This window comes from Carettochelys insculpta, chromosome 2, assembly GCF_033958435.1.
Source record: "Carettochelys insculpta isolate YL-2023 chromosome 2, ASM3395843v1, whole genome shotgun sequence".
Taxonomy (NCBI): domain Eukaryota; kingdom Metazoa; phylum Chordata; order Testudines; family Carettochelyidae; genus Carettochelys; species Carettochelys insculpta.
This window is the reverse complement of record NC_134138.1, coordinates 193254497-193275929: the sequence shown is the minus strand read 5'-3', so window position 1 is coordinate 193275929 and position 21433 is coordinate 193254497. Positions and strand designations below refer to the sequence as shown.

General features: G+C 47.2%; 1 protein-coding gene across 2 annotated transcripts in view; it reads right to left on the bottom strand.

The window, feature by feature from the left end:
• The window catches only part of GLB1 (galactosidase beta 1), a 152213-nt gene that overhangs the window by 118970 nt on the left and 11810 nt on the right, over positions 1–21433 (bottom strand). For both annotated transcript variants that reach the window (XM_074988215.1, XM_074988214.1), the window contains exons 2-5: positions 9275–9444; positions 4444–4594; positions 4018–4078; positions 3337–3431 (exon numbers count right to left, since the gene is read on the bottom strand). In XM_074988215.1, coding sequence (XP_074844316.1) covers positions 3337–3431; positions 4018–4078; positions 4444–4594; positions 9275–9444 — 477 coding nt within the window. The remainder of the gene's footprint in view (positions 1–3336; positions 3432–4017; positions 4079–4443; positions 4595–9274; positions 9445–21433) is intronic.

Sequence of the window (21433 nt, the reverse complement as noted above, 5' to 3'; positions counted from 1 at the left end):
TAGGGAGGTTGTGGAATCTCCATCTCTGGAAATATTCAAGAGGAGGTTAGATAAATGTCTATCAGGGATGGTCTAGACAGTACTTGGTCCTGCCATGAGGGCAGGAGACTGGACTCGATGATCTCTCAAAGTCCCTTCCAGTCCTAGCATTCTGTGATTCTAAGAGCTCCTAAGGTTGACATTTTTACTCCTGTTTTTCACAAGGATTAATGCAAAAATCTTCCTTGCATGCTGACTTTAGGGTAGTGCAGACAAAGCATTGTGAAATTCGATGTTCTTGGCTTCCTGGAGGTGTCCCATAGTGCCCCAATGTGACCACTCTGGCCACCACTTTCAGCTCCACTCCTCTCCAGGTGTGCAGGAAATAGCCAGGCAAAGTTTGAATTTCATTGCCTGTTTGGCCAGCATGACGAGTGGAGCAGACACACCATCTCAGCAGCACATCTGGCCATGAATTCCCAGGGTTGCAGACGAGCTCCAGCATGGGGGGCTAGGGAGAAAGAGGTAGCTCTGCCAGCACAGCTTTAAAGCTGCAAACGAAATACAGACATCTATGCCAAGATCTCACAGGGCATGGCGGAAAACAGGATACACCAGGGATGCCACGTGAAAATGAAGCTCAGGCAGGCATATCAGAAAACAAAAGAAGCAAATGGATGTACTGGGTCATCACCTCAGACACATCACTTTCTCTGAGCAGCCGTATGGGATTGGGGGGTCAGGTGGGGGGGAATAAACCAAGTCAAGAAGGTCCCTTAACATCTCTGTGTAGTACCTGCTGCACAGAGGATGCTTAAAAACAAGAATTTGTCCTTACCTATTGTGTGGCACAGAGATTCTTTCATAAATTTCCTGTGCGTGTTGTAAACGTCTCATCTACAGTAAATATATCTCCCTAATGTCTGGCCTTCACTTGTGTTGCAGTGTGAGCAACAGTGGGCTCACTACCCACCACTCAAAACCTCCCCCTCCCCACCGCACACACTAGCAGTTAGACTGGCACAGGTCTGAAAGAGAAAACAAACGTGAGAAGATATGTTCCTGGAGCACGTGCAAGCCTCCCACATGGACAGGGCACAGTTAAATGAATGGCAGACAGGAAGGCGGATCGGGAGGACACAAGGGTGCTCAGAGACCACCGAAATCCAGACTCAGGAGGAGATGCTGCAGCTGATGAGGCAGCAAACAGAGCTCCTGAAATGCACCGTATAGGAGCACAGAAGCCCGCTGCAGCCCATGATGAGCCACAGGCCCTCCTCAGCGTGCTACCTACCCTCCCCCCACTGGAAGCCCAGAATGCCAGGAGAGAGGAGTCAAGGGCAGCCCTGCACTCTGCTCTGAGAAGCGACCCTGGGAGCGGAAGGCTGACATTCCCCCACCTGGGCTGGCAAAATGCCTCTTGCCCTTGCTGCGCCACACCCGACGCCCCTGCCGGGAATGCCTTTACTGGCCCCTGAATCAAAACGATGAAGCTTGCAGAAGCCTCTTCACTGCTTGTATTGCACCGGGGAGGGGCGATTTACAACCCAGCACAGCTCATTCAGGGGGCACGTCCTTAAGAGCAACAGACGTAACTGTTACGTTGCTGTCTGGTCATGCATAAAGCTGGTTTTTCAAAGCCTCCTTGACCAGCAGTGCCCCTCGCTGCACTCTCCTTATTGCCCTGGTGTTGGGCTGCTCATAATCACTTGGCCATGTGATCTGCATTGGCCCTCTCCCCTGTCCTCCGCTCCAGCGTTTCACATTTGTGTATGTCCGTGGCCGCCTCAGAGTCTTCATCGCTCTGACAGCTGCTTAGGCTCTGCACATACCACGGCAGAACATGTGAGATGCTCACAGTACTTGCCACAACAGTTTGCAGCTGGACAGGCTCCATGCTAGCCTTGCAATGGCATCTGCAGAGACATGGAAAAAAAAGTAAAATCTCTTTTTGCCATTGCAGGAACCCTGCCTGCCCCCACAGTGCTGGGGCTGGGAGCTGAAACCCCTGCCGCCCCATGGCAGCATGGACGCTGGTGCAGGAGCCCTGCTTGCTAGGGCCAGGATCCCAGGAGAGGGAGGCTGGGACCACAGCAGTCCTGGGAGCGCAAGGCTGGAGGCAGAAGCCTTGGACCTCCCCTCATCTAGCAAATTCTGTTGTTCAGGACCTGTCAGACCTGAGCATGCCAGACAAGGGAGACGTAACCTGTACAACTGCCATGTCCAATACACTGTCCACTCGCCACACATGCTGAAGTGGACAGCGTGATGCGGTGAGGGCGGCTCACCTGACTTACCTCCTCTGGGCCTCACCTACACAACCTGTGGAATAGTAATATTACTGCTCATGCAGCTTTGTAAAGCGACTTAAGGGATTGCAAGTGCACAGAAGAATTTGCAAGAAAATCTCCAAGAGGTTACAGGAGAAAGAGAGCTGGGGTAAAATCTTGTGTCCACTGACATGAATGGCAAAATTCCCATGGACTTCAGGGGAGCAGCATTTCCTACTTTTGGTGGGGAGTTGCAGGGAAGCACTGCAAGGGAACCTGTATATAATAAGGAAAAAAGGAGCAAGGAGAGGAAGAAGCAGAAAAGACATTAATAAATGAGTTTGATTGAAGGTTTAAATCCCAAGTCCCTGAGTTTCAGGAAGTGCTGGGTTCAGCTGAGCTGCTTTAACATGATCTATGTATCAACAGTGCAGGCGGGCAGGCTGACTAGTAAGTGGCCATGCTCAACTCATTATCACACTGAGTCTCTTTCAAAGTGGCAAAGAGATAACAACACTAAGCACTAAAAGATGACTCTCAAAATTGCACTTGTTTAAACGTTGGAGATGCAAAGAGAGCTTATTAGAATTGAATGGTACCACCAGGAGCCTTACAGCACTGCCATCCCCTTTTGTTTGGGATACAGCTTACTGGACTTTAATCCCAGTTATAATGCAGCGAAAACATTACTTAAGACAAAAGGCTAAAGAAATCAGTAAGTTTGTTTTACCATCCTGTGGCATATGCAGGAAGTATTGCAAGAGAGAGCGAGACTTGGTAGAATCACAATGAGGAGTCCTGTGGCACCTCACAGAGATACTGCAGCATAAGCTTCCAAGGGCAAAGACCCACTTCATCAGATGCATACTGGCACAATCAGCGGATGCACAAAAAATTCTAGAGATGTTCCTACCATTAAAATGGGGAATCCCATTAGAATCTTTTAGATGGATGGCAATTTTAAACAGCATCCATGTTCATCACTGGAAACATACCTTTGAAAGCACTATTCACCATTCAACCATGGGAACCAACAGGCCTTCTGTGTTCTACCCAGTGTTCCCATTTGATTTTTAAAATGCATTACCTGCACCATAATAATTGGCCCTCCATTTTGATAGAGATAAGGCTTCATTCTGGGTAACAAGACACCCATCCATCTGCCTACAGCTGCCAGGTAATCTGAAACATACAAAGGGAAAAAATTGTGAGGGTCCAAAGTTTATCAATTTAAAAAAAAGAAAAACTAAAACAAACCACAAATGGGATATTTTTCTGACCAATAATCTAAACACAAAGTGTATATGAGCAACAAATAATTGTGAATTGATGATATTCTGTATTTGCTCATAACTTTAGCCTTTCGGCATGGAAGGAAACCAAGTGACTTCAGAGATCACACCCAAATCATTCCAAAAGACCACAAATTAAAAACAAGAGGTAATGTCACCGTGCCACAGAAAAGTATCTAATTAATTGAAAGAACATTATTTTTTTTTACAATGTAAGGATCCAGCCCTGCAAATCTTTACACAAGTAATCTTGCCATATTCCTACCTTAGTCTTTCCATACATTTATGCATGGTGCAGAAATATTCAGCAAGAATGAAAATCCCATTCAGAAAGTACTCACACTTTTGTTATTCCCAAACTGTCAGTAGAAATAGGAACAAAACACTATACTTGAAAATACAGTCTGAGCCTACCAACTGAACATCACGTCAGCCTGTTAGTGAAACGTTTTTACAAATCCTTTTCCTCTCCTTACCTGAATCAGAAGATCGAAGAACAATAGATTCTTTCTCTAATAACCAGGCAGGAAGACCCCCCTATGAAGGGATAGAAACCATTTCAATGACCATTTTCAGGAATTACAAGGAGAAGTTCAACTGACTATCCCATAATTGTATCAATATTACCAATTCAGAACTGGTCATTGGGGACCTATAGTACCCAAGACCATAATAAAATTATCAATATTTAAGAACATCCCACCTCCCCTTGATGACCTGGGAAGTTATTTACACAGGACTCAAACCCACAATTTTTAGTATTCTAAATGAGGGATCTTGCTTTGAGCCATATATTCAGCCATGGGGAACCGTAAAACTCCTGCCCCCTACCCAAAGGGAGGACACTTACAATAAAGAGAAATCAGATATTAATTCTGCCTAGAAGTTTAAACACAATTTACCATGTCCCATTCTGCGCAGATGTAAGGTCCAGCTCTAAGTATTACCAACAAGCCAATCTCATTAGCTAGCTGCAAGAAATATTCTATATCTCTGTCATTGAAGAAGTTATATACTCCTGGTTTGAATTCATGGTAGTTCCATGGCACATACCTGTGAAGAAAACATTGTCCATAAGAAGTGGCTTAGATTAAAATGAAAAAGAACCCCCTGAACAGTGACTTCACCCCATGCTCCGAAATCAGACTATTTGCACCTTACCTTTACTGTTCTGTAAAGATGAACTTACATCCAGACTAATGGAACATAAGAATAAATCTAGGAAATAGATTCTGTGCACTATATTCTTTATGAATTGCAGGACAGCAGCAATTCCCAGCTTGCTGTTCCGCATGCTCTCTTCCAAAACATCTAAATAGAAATATTAAAGGCCTTAAAAGGCTGCAAGGATTTTTACAAAACACCTGGAATTTTTTAAGTATGAATATTTGCTACAAGCAGCTACTTCTTGTAGAATGAATTCCTAAAAGAGATTAACGTACCAGCCAACAAAATTAAAAAATAAACAGACTATGATGTTCAAATATCTTTCATATAAATTCAGAGAAGCCAACAGTATCTGCTGGTTCTTCAGAGAAGCTTTTTTATGCTACAACAACAAGTAGTCCTGGGGCACCTTATAGACTAACAGATATTGTGGAGCATAAGCTTTCGTGGGCAAAGACCTGCTTTACCAGATTATTGGGGGAGAGGTGTCTTATTAACGGGGAGGGCCAGAGCTGAGAAGGTCTGTTCAGTCAGAGTGGCAAAGGCTCATTATCAGTAGAATAGATCAAGAGAGGAGAAAAAACAGTCAGATCACGTTTTTTTAAACTGATTTCTCTTGTTATGTACATATCTGGCTCCATCTAGTGGTTAGTTACTTAAATGTCTTTTTAAAAAACAAATCACCTGTAGCTGCTAGGCGAGGGATTTTCAAACTCCTGTTATTTATAGTGCAAACAACACCGTAAGAGACTTATGGTTCAATATTTCTCCAATGCATGAATTCACAGGCTACCTTCCCTCTTTTTCACGATCATCTAAGAACCTTTGGCAGCTACATCCGTAGTTTACATAGAAAGGCAATGTAAGGAAAGCATTTATTTTAGCTCTGCGGTTTCTAAACTTTTCAGCATCACACCCCCTTTCTGATTTTTGAGAAACCCTCATGCCCCTTCACCTCTTCTTTACCATCATCCAACCACCCGTTTAACAAAATATTAAATTTGTCATTCAAATTTTATAATAAACACAAAAACTTGGTATAAAAATTTATTTAAAATTAAAACAAGCATAAATAGTTCTGCTTGGCCCAAAAATTTAATAAAAATGTAATTTAACCTCAGATGTAGCAGAAACAAAATGAATTTAACGTGGAGTGTGACGCTGCATTTTCTTCACAAGTTGGGAAATCCTAGATTTGAAAGATGAAAGTGCACTATGCAAATTGTTTGACATCCAGTCAATTTCTTTGTTTCATTTTTAACGTGACTAAACTTGAAAAGCTTTTTTCACAGAGATACTTTGACAAAAATGGAAGAATAATATGTAGCGCTCTTCTCCAACTTTCAAGTACTTTGGGAAACACTTTATCCAAAATTCCTCCAAGCTTGAGTGTTCATAATTATCTTTTACACTTGAATCACATTTTATTTCAAGCGCTTGTTCTTGCAATACTTCTGTCAATGTATCAACACCAATGTCGAATGGATTGCTTACTAATTTATGAATGGGGTTGCCAGAAAAGATGTCTGGAAAACAGCAGATGAATTCATCCGCAAGGCAGTCCAGATGAAACAATTTTGTTCTACACATCCTCTTTACAAAGTTCTTGGACACCTTCATTTTCAGCAAGTGATGAAAATGTCAGAAAAGGCAAAAAGTTAAGCATCTGAGCTTGTGTTCAACGTTTCCAAAGCTGGGTTTTTTCCATAAATGCTTTGATGGCATTGCGGTGCAATATAATGCTTGCAGTGTTGTTTCCTTGCAACTTCAGATTGAAGTTGCTCAAAGATTCAAACATGTCCACGAGGTGTGCCAGTGAAAGTTGAAATGTTTGGTCTGTAAATGCAGGATATAACTCTTCTTTCTGCTGTTGCTTGAGGAAAGTTTCAACTTTATCCTTCAGTTCGAATAATCTCGAAAGCCTGTTACATTTGGAAAGCCATCACACCTCCATGTGAAACAAAAGTTTTATGATCCACTCCCAAATCTGTGCAAAGTGCAGCAAAAAGTCTCGTATTTAAAGCACTGTTCACACAACTGACAACTTTGATGGCCAAGTTCAACAACTAACGTAGGTCATCTGGAAGGATTTTAGCAGTCAGTGCTTGTCTGTGTTTGACGCAGTGAGTTGTGCTTATGGCAAGATTTTTTTATTTCACCAATGTCACAAATCCAGAGCAGGACCCAAGCATAACCTGTGCATACACCAATCAGTTTTCCCCATGAAAGGAGGACTTCAAAAAAGTCAGAAATCATTGTCATAACATCAGAAGCCTTTGATGTGATCATCGATTCCTTAGGAGAAAAACGGTTCTTCTTTCACAGTTCCATTGTTAATTAATTGAACGGAGACAAGCAACTGACAGCATTGTGCTACATCAGTAGTATCATCACACTGAATTGCAAAAAAAGAAGACGCCAACTCTGCCTACAAGATCTTTCACCAGGTCATCGATGCAACGTTTCACAGAATTGTTGGAAAGTAAAACTTCTGATAGTTTTTTCTTGCTTTTGACACTACATACAATATCAGCTGCTTTCAACGAGCAAGGCTTCACAAGACTTTCTCTGACTATGGGCACTTTCTTGGCTTTAGCGATGAGCAATGACAGTTCATAAGATGCTTCTACCACTTTGGCCACCGTTTGATGAAAAGCTCCAGTAGCACTGAGCTTCATGCGTTTCAAATTTTGAAGTTTAGCAGCAAAAAATTCATTTGGTTTGTCTGTCAAAGCACTGTGGTTCTTTGTCAAGTGTCGCTCAAGACGGCTAGGTCTCAGGGCCTCATTGCTGAGAGCTGAGTGGCATACTACACATTGAGAACGATTGATCTTGTTTCTTTCCATGACAGTGAATCCATACTTAATGGAGTCTTCATCATACTCTCTTTTCTCAATCGCAGCCATAATATATCAATTAAAAACATCTATAAAAATTATTTTCCTGATTAGCATAAACTCAATGGACGCAAGTTACTTTGATAAGTTATCGTGAAGGTTTATTTACTACTATGTACGGATGCATGCTGCCTTATATATACCCCACCACCAGTAACTGCACAACCCCGGCTACCTACTCCCCCAACGGCACAGTCCCAAACACTCCCACAAGTGTGCTGGACAGTTTGCAAGAGTTCCATTGCCCTCTACATCGTTCTTCGGCCTCTCCACCAACTGAACTGGAATCGCTGCATATTTAAAATGGGGGGGGAGTCTTTATTTATAGGAGAGGTGGAGAAGCTGTTTTGGGTTGGGGTCACTGACCCACAGAAAAATAAGTCAGGGACCACGCAAGTGAAATGCAAAAAACAACCAACCATCCAGGCGCCCCACAAGCCCCCCTGATGTGGCCCCAGCTGAGACACCTTCCTCCCCTGGCACCCCAGCCCCATGGGGGGAGGGTAGGTAAGACCGAGGTTCAAGGCCTCATGCCAGATTAATTCTTCTGGGGTTCCAGGGTTAGTGGAATTTGTGGGCCTCCATACACTCTGAGGTGGAGCCAAAAATGAGGGATTCAGTGTGTGGGACAGGGCTGCCAGTCACTGGGATAGGGTTGGGGTGAAAAATCTGTGTGGAAAATATGCTACAGGAGCAAGCTGGGGTCAGTGGGACGCAGATGTCTGACCAGGCGGTAAGGGGCAGGGTGCTGGTGAGGCCCTGAGCATGGGGCAGGTGAGGGTCTGAGCAGGGTACTTGTGTGTGTCTGGGTGTGCTGCTCCTGCACCCCTCCCCGTGTGCAGGAAGGCAGGAGGCAGAAGAAAGTTGCCGGTGGGCAACAGACCCGACTTTTCAGGAAACACGCCGGCTGTCTGGGGAGGGGAAGCCGCACACGCTCTTCCTGAGACATCGGCTCTGGTGCACAGCTGCAGGACTCCCCCTGCTCATGCCACATGAAGCCAACGCTACCTCCATTTTTGCAAGAGGTAACGCCAGTGCAGGCTTTTTCTTGGGGTGGAGGTGATTGGCTGGGGGTGGGAGGGTTGGGTCACCTCACGCCCCACCCTGGAATTTATCCACACACCCCAGTTTAGGAACTATGTTTTAGCTGCCTTTGAATACATTTGGAAACAAGGAAAATAGGCATCATATGGTTAGGTGTCCAAGCGTCTATGGTGTCCAAGCGATCACACTGCAGTCTGAAATGGTCAGTTGAAATCAATATAAATTAAGCTGGACCATTTTAAGCCTTTGCCTATGGGGTGTTTGTAATCTACACCTCATTAAGTTGGAAAAGTAAGTTGATTTCAGATACACAATTCTAACTATGGCAATTGCATAGTGAGAAACAACTTAGCTGGCTGTCCTCGCTGAGGAAGATCGATGAAGAGTTTCGCCCGTCGACCTCCCTTACTTCTCACAATAGCAAGGAGTACAGGGGTCAACTGATGACCCCTGACAGATCGATTCTGCGCGTTCATACCAGGCACGTGAAACCTAATCCTGGAAGATCTGTCCCGAGGAGTTCGAGCTTCGGGGTAATGTAGACATGGCCTAAGCTTACTGTTCCCTCACCACACACACATTGTTCTGGTTTAAGACTGCTCCCAAAAAGTTAACAGCTACTTACGTTTGAATGGCATCCAGTCCAGCCATCTTCATCTTCAACAGACGGTCCTTCCAATAGTACCGGGGCACACGGGAGTAATGAATGCTGCCTGAGATGTAGCGGAATGGTTTCCTATCCTTGAGGAAGTAGTTTTTGTCATAATCGATTCCAAAAGTCCTCTGGGGGCCATTCTGTGTATCAGGAATATCACCATAATATGAGCTTCCACCTCCACGAAAAGGACAACAGTTTTCTATTAAAACATCTTGCTTATTAAACTATTCAGTACAGTACATCGCTGGGATGTTCAGAAGCACAAGCTGCTGTGATGTTATCATTTTTGGACTACTTGCCCCACTTAGTTTAGAAAAGAAAAGACTGAGAGGGGACATGATAGTGGTTTATAACGACCTAGAAGAATGTTACAAGGAAGAGGGAAAAAATTGTTCTCCTTGGCCTCTGATGATAGGACAAGGAGCAGTGGGCTTAAACTGCAGTAAGGAAGGTTTAGGTTGGACATTAGGAAAAACTTCCTAACTGTCAGGTTGGTTAAACAATGGAATAAATTACCTAGGGAGGTTGTGGAATGTTCATCACTGGAAATATTTAAGAGCAGGTTCGACAGACACCTATCAGGGATGGTCTAGATGGTAGTTGATCCTACCATGAGGGCAGGGGACTGGACTTGATGATCTCTCGAGGTCCCTTCCAGTTCTAGTGTTCTATGATTCGGTACAATCTGATCCACTATGAAAAGGCACAATGTGCTCTTCAGTAGGACAAGATTTTAAGATCTTCCAGTACTTTTACAGGGGATTGCTTCAGAGCCTGATAAACCATCCCACCACACTCTTCCATTCTGCAGCAGTTGCTCCCAGCACATGCTAAAGGCGCTGAGTTAATTAAGATAAAAGGAACCATAGTAGACATGTTGCTGAAGCAGTGATGGCCAATATTTGCTGCACTGAAATAATTTCATTCCCCACTGCCTTACACCTTGGATATTCTTTCATCTCCATCAAGCTGATGTAAAGCACCCGCTCTCTGGCTACATCTAGACGGTAGCCCTAACTTAGAATAATTTATGCAATTTGCTAATTGTGTAAATTATTTCAAGTTACCTTATTTAGAACTTGGTGCCATCCAAATGGCACTGACGTTCGAGATAAGGGGCTATTTCGAGGTTTTCATTATCCCTCTCTTGATGAGAGGCAGCAGAAACAGAACACTGAGCTCAAAATAGCTACACAATTTCGAGCATGGTGAAAAGCCCCGGAGTTGCTATTTTGAGATATCTTTGTACCCCAAAACAGCAACAACAGTCTAGACATAGCTTCTGCACCATTTTACCACCACTTTGCACAGGTGTATGCCACTGCAAAAGCTACCAGAAGGTGAGGGTCAAGATCAAGGAACCTGGACTGATACAGACACTTCTAAAGACTCATTCAGTGCATCAAGTCATTGATCATTCTGATCAATTCATTCATACTTTGGAAAGGGAACATATTGCAGTGACCTTCTCCTGCTAAATTCACACTGAAAACAAGAAGGTGCCACCAGCTCCAAGTGTGGACACAGACACGTCACAAACTCCATGTGCAGGCATATGGCTACAGCTACACAGCTCCCAGCAACAAGACTGTCGTGACACAGCCCTGTCGCTAAAAGTCAGCTTGTGCAAATGTTGTTTGGGGGCACTTTTGCTGACAAAATACTTCCAGCCCCCCTAATGGCTTGTGATTTGTCAGCCAGAAAGCACGGAGGGCAAGAAAGCAACAGTCACTACTGCGCTTGCGGCAACAAAACTTTTGTTGTTCAGGTAGGTGGGTGGGGGTGGGGGGGAAGTCAAGCACTCCTGAATAACAAAAGTTTTGTTAATCAATTGCAAGCAGAGATAAAGCCTACCCTGTCTGAAGGGACTAAGAGCTTATTTTCTAATAAGTGAGAGATTGTTAATAGCCCACTTTCTTAAATTTCCATTAGCCTCTGTATTGAAAAATAATATATTTTGGTAAAGAGAGTTATGCAGACATACAACCAAAAAAAAAAAGATTTAAAACTTCTGCCAAACAAGATATATTATCTATGAAGTTAGAAAGTCAAAGCAATGTATAATGCAACAAAACCCCTACATTATAATCTAAAACAATTAACTAATTTCCATTAGCCTTCTAAGGTAATACCGAGCACTTCCACAGCTCCATCCAGCTGAGGCTCTCAAAGAAATTCACAAGCAGGGAGCTATGCTGCAATCCAGTATCTGTAAGGGTACTAGAATCTGCTTGGCAAAGACTGATTCACAGGCAGCCTTTGGCAGAGCCAGGAATGGGAATGCAAAGTGTCCTGCAACCCTAAACCTATACTTTTAATGGACCAGTGCACTCTAAATTTTGCACAAATAAAGAAAAAAGTTAAAGAGTATTTTTAAAACCACAAACCCCTTCACTTTGTCTGCCCACAGTGTTTGAAACCCTAACACTGCAGCACTGAGAACCTGAAAGGGAAACTGACATCTACAAAAACGATACTGATTTTACTTTCATTCTCTAGGCATGAGCAACAAACTGACCAATGAACCGGATTTTTATAATTTTCACTGTTAATAATCCAAGCTGTTGTTACCACCAAGATACAAATATTTGTTTACAACATGTTTAATTTAACAGAACACTTTAACCACTAGACAGAAGCCTTCTTGTTCCTTGTTGCTAACAGATTTCTTGCGAGAGGTCATTTTTAAGTCACTTATGCTCAAACATGATCTTTGCACGTGTACACACAAAATCTTCATGCAGCACCAGGTGGTAGGTCAGAAGTCAAAACACAGAATGAACAGATAAGCAGCATACTTGTCCAACTGAAAGAGACCTTTTAAACTGGGTGAATTTAATGCAGCTGAAAGGTGCCAGCCTACTCTAATTCTGGAAGGGTGGGCCACGTCAACACTGGGAAAATAAGTCAATTTCAGATACACAATTCTAGACATGGCAATTGCGTAGCTAGAATTGATTTATCTGAAATTAACTTACCTGACCATCCTCACTGAGGAAGGTTAACAGGAGGGTTTTTCCCGTGGACCTTCCTTATTCCTAGTGATCACGAGGCACAAAGGGGCCGACTGCCGGCCCTGATGGATCAATTTTGCGTGTCCCTACCAGATGCGTGAAACTGAAACCCAAATGATCGACCCTGAGTCGTTGATCTTCCAGCTAATGTAGATGTGGCCCACGTCTACATAGGACAAAACACTCAGATCCTCCACTGAGAGAGGAGCATAAGACCCCAGAAAATAGATTTATTTTAAAAAAGTTAGAACAGGAAAAGTGTGGGGGAGCAGATTAAAAACAAGGATCCTAGAAAGAGGCACCCAGTTGTGAACCCTGAACACCACCAACTGCTCTGCAAAGGAGTCAGTGGAAACTACTCAGAAGAATTCTGCCCAGATGGGGAGACAATGAGGGAACAGACATATGCTCCATAGCCAGAGCAAAGCTCCCCACTGAAAAGCTTACACCTCCTGGACTGATAGACGGTCATCCCAACCAAGGCCAGAAGAAGGTAAACCAGGGGGGTCTCATGACTGCATGGCCACAGCCAGGAACACAAAGGAAAACACATGGGGAAAATACAGCCAGCATCTTTGCAAGAGTTCCTCCAGGAGGCAGAAGAAGGGTCTGGTACAGTACAGGGGGGCATCAGCAAAAGTTGCACCCATGCCTCAAAACAGGGTATGTGCCTGTCAACATCACAGCTTGACCTGGGAGAGAACAAAAAAGCTCTAAAAGGCATGTGGTCTGTCCGACAGGTTCTCAGCTTTAGCAGGCGTCTCCAAAGGTATTTCTATCTGCTCCCTGTTGGCATTTGGCTCTCCAACAAGCAAACTCCCTCTAATCAATAGCAGTACAATTTTTGACTGTAATTTGTGTTTTAAAATTCTCTGCTGTATGTATAAGGACACAGGGACCATCTTATAACATGCCCAAAGTGTATCTTGAGAGAAGACTGAAGGAAATGAGGAGGACAAGGGATTGGCGGTCGGGCTGGCAGAAAGCATCACATGAAATCTAGTACACTGGGATAGGTGAAGGAAGGGAATCAGTCAAATAAGTATAATCAATGAGAGGGAATAACCTGGAAACAGTGCTACAACATTGGAGAAAGAAGCGTAGGACTGTCTTTGTCCTCCCTAGCCCACAACATTACTCGGGGGCAAGCGGGTACTTTGGGACCTGCACGTCACTCATTAAAAAACAACCAACCTTCTAGGAGCTCAGAGGCTACATAGAAGGCAGAACAGCTAATGCATCATGACAGCAAAAGGAGCCAATGCAACTTTAGGTTGTCCAAACAGTAGTCACAGACCCAAAAAGTAACAGTTAGTATGGCTCTGATCTGACAGCCCTGGACTATGTTACTAGAACGTTACCAGAAAGAGGGAAAAAAGAGCCTATCCGCACTTTAAGTAACGTAGATTAAGGTAGGGTGTGAGTTTACAATGCTATTCCGGCTTCCTAAGTTACTCCAGAAAGAGAGTGTTCCCAAAGAGCGAGAGTGACTTGTTCCCATTTTGCTTTTCCTGCTTTCAAATGTGATCAGGAACAACTCCATGGTGTAGGTCAACCAAAGTGCAACAGAATAACGAAGAACAAGGAGAAGGAGTTCCCAGAGCTGCAACAAGAACCCTCAGAATGCTAGGGGGAGAGTCTGAGAGGCACATACACAAATTGAAATTACCATGAATGGAGAGGAAAATATGCTAAGAGTGCAAATGCCAAGGGTGTGGGAGGGATTTAGTGAGGTGCAGTTTAGATAAAAGGGTGCAAATAAGGAAAACCTAAAAACAACTTGAGGAAAAACCACCCTGGCAGCATCTCAGAAGGAGGCCATATCTGCACAACAAAGTGTGGTTGACTAAAGTTACCTTGATGTTCAGCCTCTGAGGTGGATAAATAACTAGGCCAAGTACACACTTCACGGCTTATGCTGGTGGTGCATGTGCTCACCATGAATGCTTGTACTGATGTAAAGTGCAGTGCACCATGGGTAGGTATTTCAGTGCAACGCCATTTGGGAAATTTTCACAGTATGTTGTAGGCTAGACGTGACTCACTCAGGAATATAAAGGAGCTTGGGGTCAACCTTCCAGCACGTAACTTTTGCCATCCCATAATGCCATCCACCTCTCATAATTGTCGGGATCAGGGCCTTTGACAGCTGAAGGATAAAGCAGTGAACTGCCAAGTGTTTTAGAACAAAGAGTCTGGAGTCTCATCCAAGAAGATACTTTTGCACAGTGCAGCAAGGAGGGGGCCTACCTATCTCCAGACTACTTAATCTCAAACCACCAGAGAATGCCCAAGTAAGCACCATTTTGAAGATTTTTATTTCAGGCGTGAGTGGAATTATGCAGCTGTTCTTTTGCAATTTGCACCTCAATTCACAGAGCTCCTCGAACTGAACATGAATGGAAGCACGCAGCATTATGTTCCACAGGGAGAACAGTAAACAGAAGGTGAGGAACATTTTGGATGGCCCTCAAATGGAACTCCAATGCCAGTGCTGGAGCATCAGTTTCAGAATTCCCAGCCTAACTAGACTAGGGCTTGGAACCTAGGCACGATAAAATTGCTCCACTCCCCAACTAATAAAATTACAAAGAACCAAAATCTATGTTACAAGGACGTTAAGGTTCTAAAGTCAATCACTCAGAAGCTAGAAAGTACCAGAGTTAGGGTTGCTCCTTCCCTATGCAGTCTTACTTCGTTCCTTGGACATACCATCATCGTCATCATCAAGAACCACGGGCTCTGCGCCCATTGGTGTCTGATACCTCCCTCGCTGCTCCTTTCCATCTTTCCCTGCCCAGTGAGGAGTGGTTTAGTTTCTGTAGACTAGCTCCGCACCAGTCTACTATATCATCTACCTTGGACATATGCATTACCTATAAGGCTTCGATTGCAGGATCATAGGCTATTTATTACACAGGACCCCTGCCTCCGTTAACAGGTTTTTGTTTGTACTGTCTAAGTTTTGAAAATACTGGAATGGGGGGGAGGACACACCAAAAAAATTCCATCGCACAGGACCATACTCATTACCACAACCACCTAGTTAACCAGCAGGATTGGAAATTTGAGTCACAGCAGACCTTTCACAGAGGTGTGCAGACAGGGGGGGCTTGCTCCCTTGGACAGATGCAAAATTTCCAAAGGCGGCTCAGCACAATTGGCTTCTCCCCAAGGGGGCATTCTGCTGCCTCCTGCAGCCTCTGTCAGCTCAGGCCCACTGCCCTGTGCAGCCGGCCTACGGTCAGCAGAGGGCCAGTTTCATTTCTGGTCCCCCTCCCACCTCCCCCTCTTTCCCCCACCCCAGCACAGGTGCCCCTGCAGCCTCCCTGGAGTAGGCTGACCTGTGCTGCCAGAGATCCTGCCCTCTAGGAGGCCACCATCCCCTGGAAGTGCTGGGATCATTTCCGGTCTCCCAGCCAGAGCAAACTGGGAGACATGGGTAGCAGAGGCAGCTTTGATCAGCTTCCCAGACAGTTCAGGCTTCTTTAGAGCAATTATGGGGATCTTTTGTTTGAACAGCAGGGAGCTGTTGGGTTTTTGGTTTTGCACCCACCAAGCTGAAGAGTGGGTGGGATGGGGTCTTGAAACAGCAAGATAAAGAGTTTTTATATCTATAAAGCAATTTGTTCGTCAGTGTATAAATGTGAACACACACACACACACACACAAACAGTAACAGATTTCAAAATTTTTAATGAAACAAAGTTTTTACACTCTGCAGACTTATTTTCTGAAATGTGCTGAAAAGTTCTTTTCTTTCGTATGAACGTGAGTGAAATTTCTGTCGGTTTGGATTACTTTAGACAGGTTGGGGAGCCCCGGCAAATTGGTGCTTTGAAAAGTGGGACCTGACGTTAACATTTGCTCACCCCTGCTCTATCACTTGAGCCAATGGGTTAATTGGTACCAGTAGAAACCTGTTATCTTCTATGTGGACCTATCACTAGGTGGGCTGGAGACACACTTTACCAGTAAATTTCACAGTCTGCTACCCAGCACAGAAATGCTGGGACTCAGAAACAATGGGGGTTCATTTCCACTTTCTTTAGGGAAGAGCATTCTACTGGTTATAATACAAACCATTCTGCCCCATTCTCCACTCCCCATCCGATTCACCTCACAGCCTCCCCCATCTCTGCCGCCTTTCCCCGCTTTCCTCCCCAGACAACCCTTCCCGGTTCTTTGTTTCTCTTTGTGCCTCAGGGCCTTCCTCTCTCTCCTCCTCCCTGCCTAAGCGCCAAGCAGGAGCAGCAGGGAGCAGCCAGGAGAGGCAGTCCCTCTGCTCCCAGTTCTGGTGCTTGGCATCACAGCATAAGGAGCTGCTCATTTCCTGCTCCTCTGAGGCAGAGCATGCCCAGGGTGGCTGGAATCGCTAAAGAATTCAGTGGCCCAACTCACAGGTCTCCATTGGGCATAGGCAAACAGACCTTCCCATGCTCATCATTTGGCAGAATTTAGGCACGTTTTCGTAAGAATGCCCAAAGGCACGCTGCTGACACCAGGGTTATGTGCCTGTGACACTGCAAGACCCCGTTCCACAGCACGGAGGTGCAAGAGCAGGGGTGGGAAACCCCCAGCTCATTATGCTGATCCAGATTGCAGCTTGCCTGGATCCAGCCCACGAGACTCAGGGCTCCCTTCCCCAGCATCCAGCCTGCGGCGGGGAGGTGTGTGGCGCTCTGAGCCTTGTAGGCTGGAGTCAGGCAAGCTGGGGCAGGATCTGGCCCAAGGGATCTGCCTGGCTGGGGCAGGAAGTGACTCCATGTGCCGCCACCACCACTCCTTCTCCCCTTCCCCCAGCTGGGGGAACAGCAGTTCTGCAGTGCCTGGAGAGGCTACTCCAACTGGTCCGAATTCCGGACAGAGCAACGGGGGCAAAGCCTGGGAGCAGCAGGAGAGAAGTTTCTCCTGGGAGTGTTTCTCCACACAGCTGCTCCCCCAGCCAGGAGAGGGGGCAGCAATGGTGGAGTGCAGAGGTAAATGTCGTCCCCCTCCATCACCAAGCCCTCTCCCGCACTCCTGCCCAGGCCCTCACCACCAGCCCACTCCTGAAATGTTGTAGTGAACAGTACTGCACGGGATCTTTTCAGGGGGAAAAGGTACAATGCCGCATTGATTGGCAATACACATATAGCAATCAACACTTACAATACGCATATGATAAATTTTACACACACACACACACACACACAACGTGTCTTGTTGCATTGGTGCTCCAGTGCTGACAAGACGAACCCAGGGTCCCTGTGCAAGATGCCTTCCATTCATAGCATCCTCTTTCTCTTACATGTTGACACCAGTTAGCCATCTCATGCATATGCATAATCTGGAAGCACAATCTTATGAATATGCATTTAGCACCTTCTTCTGGGTGGTGATTCCAAAGGCAGGCACTTGCTGGTGACTCCCAGGGCATCCCTATGTCCAATCTTCTTTCAATGGGCCCATTTCACAGGTTCCCTTGTTCTTCTCATTGGTCTTAGGTCTACCTTCTCCAACCCTTGCAAGTACCTGAGGTGCCTGTCTTCCATGCCTTTCCATTCACACCTCATCCACTCAACAGGGCAATCAATTACACAACCCAAAAATAAAGGGTACAGGGAGGTTTTTCTTTACCTTACTTCCTTCTAGGAACTGTTCCACAAAATATAACTAAATTTCTATATAACAGGGTGCAGGAGTGTGAGAGGGAGGCCAGGCAAGGCAGGGGCTAAACAAGGCCTGTTAGCCCAATCAGCTCCACCCCAGTTCACCTGCGGCCAGTGTCAGGCCTGGAGGGGTACAAAGGGAGGGAAGCCAGCTCAGTTTGGGGCTGACCAGCAAAGAGGCAGGAGCTGGCTCTGAGGCAGGAGGCCCCAAGCCAGAGCTGCCACCTGGTTAGCTCCTGGAGGGTGCAGCCCAGGACCCTCCCCCACGTACTGAGGGGAGTGGGGAGCCCCTCTCCTGCCAAAAGTGGGAACTAGATTCTTGGGGCCACACCCCAAACTCAACCCAACAGGCCGTGGTCAGGGAGCCCCTAGGCCACCGGGGCTCAGGTGCAAACCGCTCACACGTGGTGGGGAATGTGGGTATAGTCCCAGCCCTGCAGAAGGGCCATCCTACTGTGCCAGCCATAAACCCAGCAAGTGCGAACCACGGAAGCAATGGAGCCCCTGCTGAAGTGGATGGTGGAGGAGCAGCAGCAGCAGCTGCTGCTCCAACAGATGGCTCCGCAGCATCAACTAATTGGGGAACTAGCCACCCACCAGCAACAGCTGATGCAGCAGGTAACTTCCCTGATACAACCCTGAACGGGCCACCGGCACCATTCAAACTCGCAAAGAGGGGCCGGGAAGACGACTCAGAAGCATTCTTGGAGACCTTTGAGCAGGTGGCCACCATAGCCCAGTGGGCCCAAGGGCAGTGGGCGGCCATCGTGGCACCTTACTTGACGGGGATTGCTCAGACTGCCTATCGGGCACTGGGTGTGGTAGCTGCCCAGGACTATGCCCAAGTCAAGGCACCAATCCTGGATGCTCTGAATATCTCGGAAGAGACTTTCCACCAGCACTTCTGTGGGGAAGTATGGGCACCCAGAACCCGACTCCCCCTTATTGCCCAGACGCTGCAGGACGTCTGCTCGAGGTGGTTGAAGCCTGAAACAAAGTCTGGGGTGCAGGTAGCCGAGCGGGTCCTGTTTGAACTGTTCACCCAGATTCCGCCCTCTGCGGGAGGGGAATGGGTGATGAAGAACCGCCCGGAAGATATGATGGCAGCCATCCAGTTGATATTGAATTATCTAGTGGCCAAGTCCCCGGGGGTGACCCCCTCCATAGCCCCCATGTCAGTCAGAGGCACCCCGGCTCAAGGGGTGGAGGGGGGCCAGGAGTCACAAGGCTGGGGTGGACCCCAGTGCCTGCCATTCCTTCCTGGGCCCCGAAAGGCTCGGAGTTACTGAGCTAACCTTGAGCTTCAACCCCTGGGCCCTGAGCCAACCCACTAGCTCCCCCATAGGGAACCCAGTCGCCTCTTGGACAAGGTAGCAGTGACCCCACTCATGCCCCAGCCTGGCGATCTGGTTCCACATCCATCCCTGCCCCGGGCCCCTTAAGGAGACGCCCTGAAGGCCACCCCAGAACAGGACTCCCGCTTCACAAGCGGGGGCAGTGGGCACTGGTCCCGAGACTGCCCATACATGGAGTGCAACTTTGGGAAGCTCTGGACCCCACAAACACGGGCGCATCCCCAAGGCCCTGCCAAGCTGACCAAGCCGGTATTTGTCAATGGGACAGAGACAATTGGGCTGATTGACTCAGGGTGTGCCCAGACCCTGGTTCGGCAAGCGCTCATGCCTGATGTAGGGCCTCCCCAAGGCACCATCAGGCTGCAGTGTGTCCATGGGAATGTGAAGGCCTACCCCTGCACCTGGTGACCCTTATAGGGGTGGAAAGGCATGAAGAACCAGCGATGGATGGCCTGGCCCCAGCTCTTGCCTATCTGATAATACTGGGTAGAAACTAGGGACATTTTCATGAACTACTTGCAGGACTTCAGAAGCCTTCAGCTAGGGAGCAGCAACCCCAGCCATTAAGCAAGGGAATGGCAGGGACCGCAAATCTGGCTGGAGTAGGGGAGGTGGCGGACCCAGGGGAAGGGACTTCCCGGGGTCAGCTCCAGTCCAGGTGGACCCGAGCCCCCTTCAACTGGAGAGGGAGCCACCTCCACTGCCTGAATCTGCAGTCCTCGCATGGCCCTCAGACTTTGTGCTGGAGCAGTGGGCCACTGAGCTGCGCATATGATCAGCTGGCAGTAGTGAATGGGGAAAACCACTGCAGCCCATCCAGCAGGACAGTTCCCCCATTTTGAAATCCAGGGAGACCGTCTCTTCTGCATGAAGAAGGACCCACAGACCGGAGAAGTGCACCATCAGCTCCTGGTCCCCCGACCATATCTGAGAGAGGTCAAGCAGCTTGCCCACGCCATCCCCATGGTGGGACACCTGGGGAGAGACAAGACCCTGGCCAGGATCCTGGCCCACTTCTTTTGGCCTGGCATCCACAGAGAGGTTGCAGACTTCTGTGCCTCCCGCCCAGAGTGCCAACTCACAGCCCCTCGGTCCTTGGAGAAGGCCCCATTAGTTCCCCTCCCACTCATGAGTTTACCCTTCGAGTAGATTGGCGTCGATATAGTCGGCCCCCTGGAGAAGAGTGCAGCTAGGTACCGGTTCATCCTCATTGTTATTGATTATGCAACTCGGTACCCGGAAGCCGTACCCCTACTCTCCATGAGCGCCAAGAGCGTGGCAACTGAGCTCATGAACACGTTCGCTCGGGTCAGTGTCCCACGGGAGATCCTAACGGATCAAGGGACGACCTTTATGTCCCAAACGGGGCAACAACTTTGCCGGCCGCTAAAGATCAAGACCCTCTGAACGTCCGTCTACCACCCCCAGATGGATGGACTAGCAGAATGCTTCAATCAGACTTTGAAGGCCATGTGCTACAAGCTTATGCTGATGGATGCACGTCACGGGGACCAGCTCCTCCCCGCCCTCATGTTTGCAGTTCGGGAAGGGCCCCAGGCCTCCACAGGGTTCTCACCCTTTGAACTCCTGCATGGGAGGCAGGCACAGGGGATTCTGGACCAAGTAAGGGAGAGGTGGGAGGAACAGCCCTCCCAAAGCAATAACATGGTGCAATATGTGCTCATCCTACATGAGAGGCTTGAAGCTCTAGGGACATTTGCTCAAGAGAACCTCCTCCAAGCACAGCAGGCCCAGGAGGCAACTTACAACAAACAGGCCAGACTCCAGGAGTTTCAGAAGGGGGATCAAGCGCTACTGCCACTGCCAAGTACCAACTCTAAGCTCCTCGCCCACTGGCAGGGCCCTTACCAGATCGTCTGGCAAGTGGGCCCAGTGAACTATGAAGTAGACCAGCCAGATAAGAGTAAGGGGTGGCAGATCTACCATGTAAATCTCTTAAAACCGTGGAAGGCCCAGGAAGGGCTACTCATCACCCCCTACCCACCAGACCCAGAACTGAGGCCCCAGGCAGCACAGGTGGCAAACCCTGGGGAGGAACAGACTGGGCCCAACCTTATCCTAGAGCAGAGACTTCAGGCCCAGAAG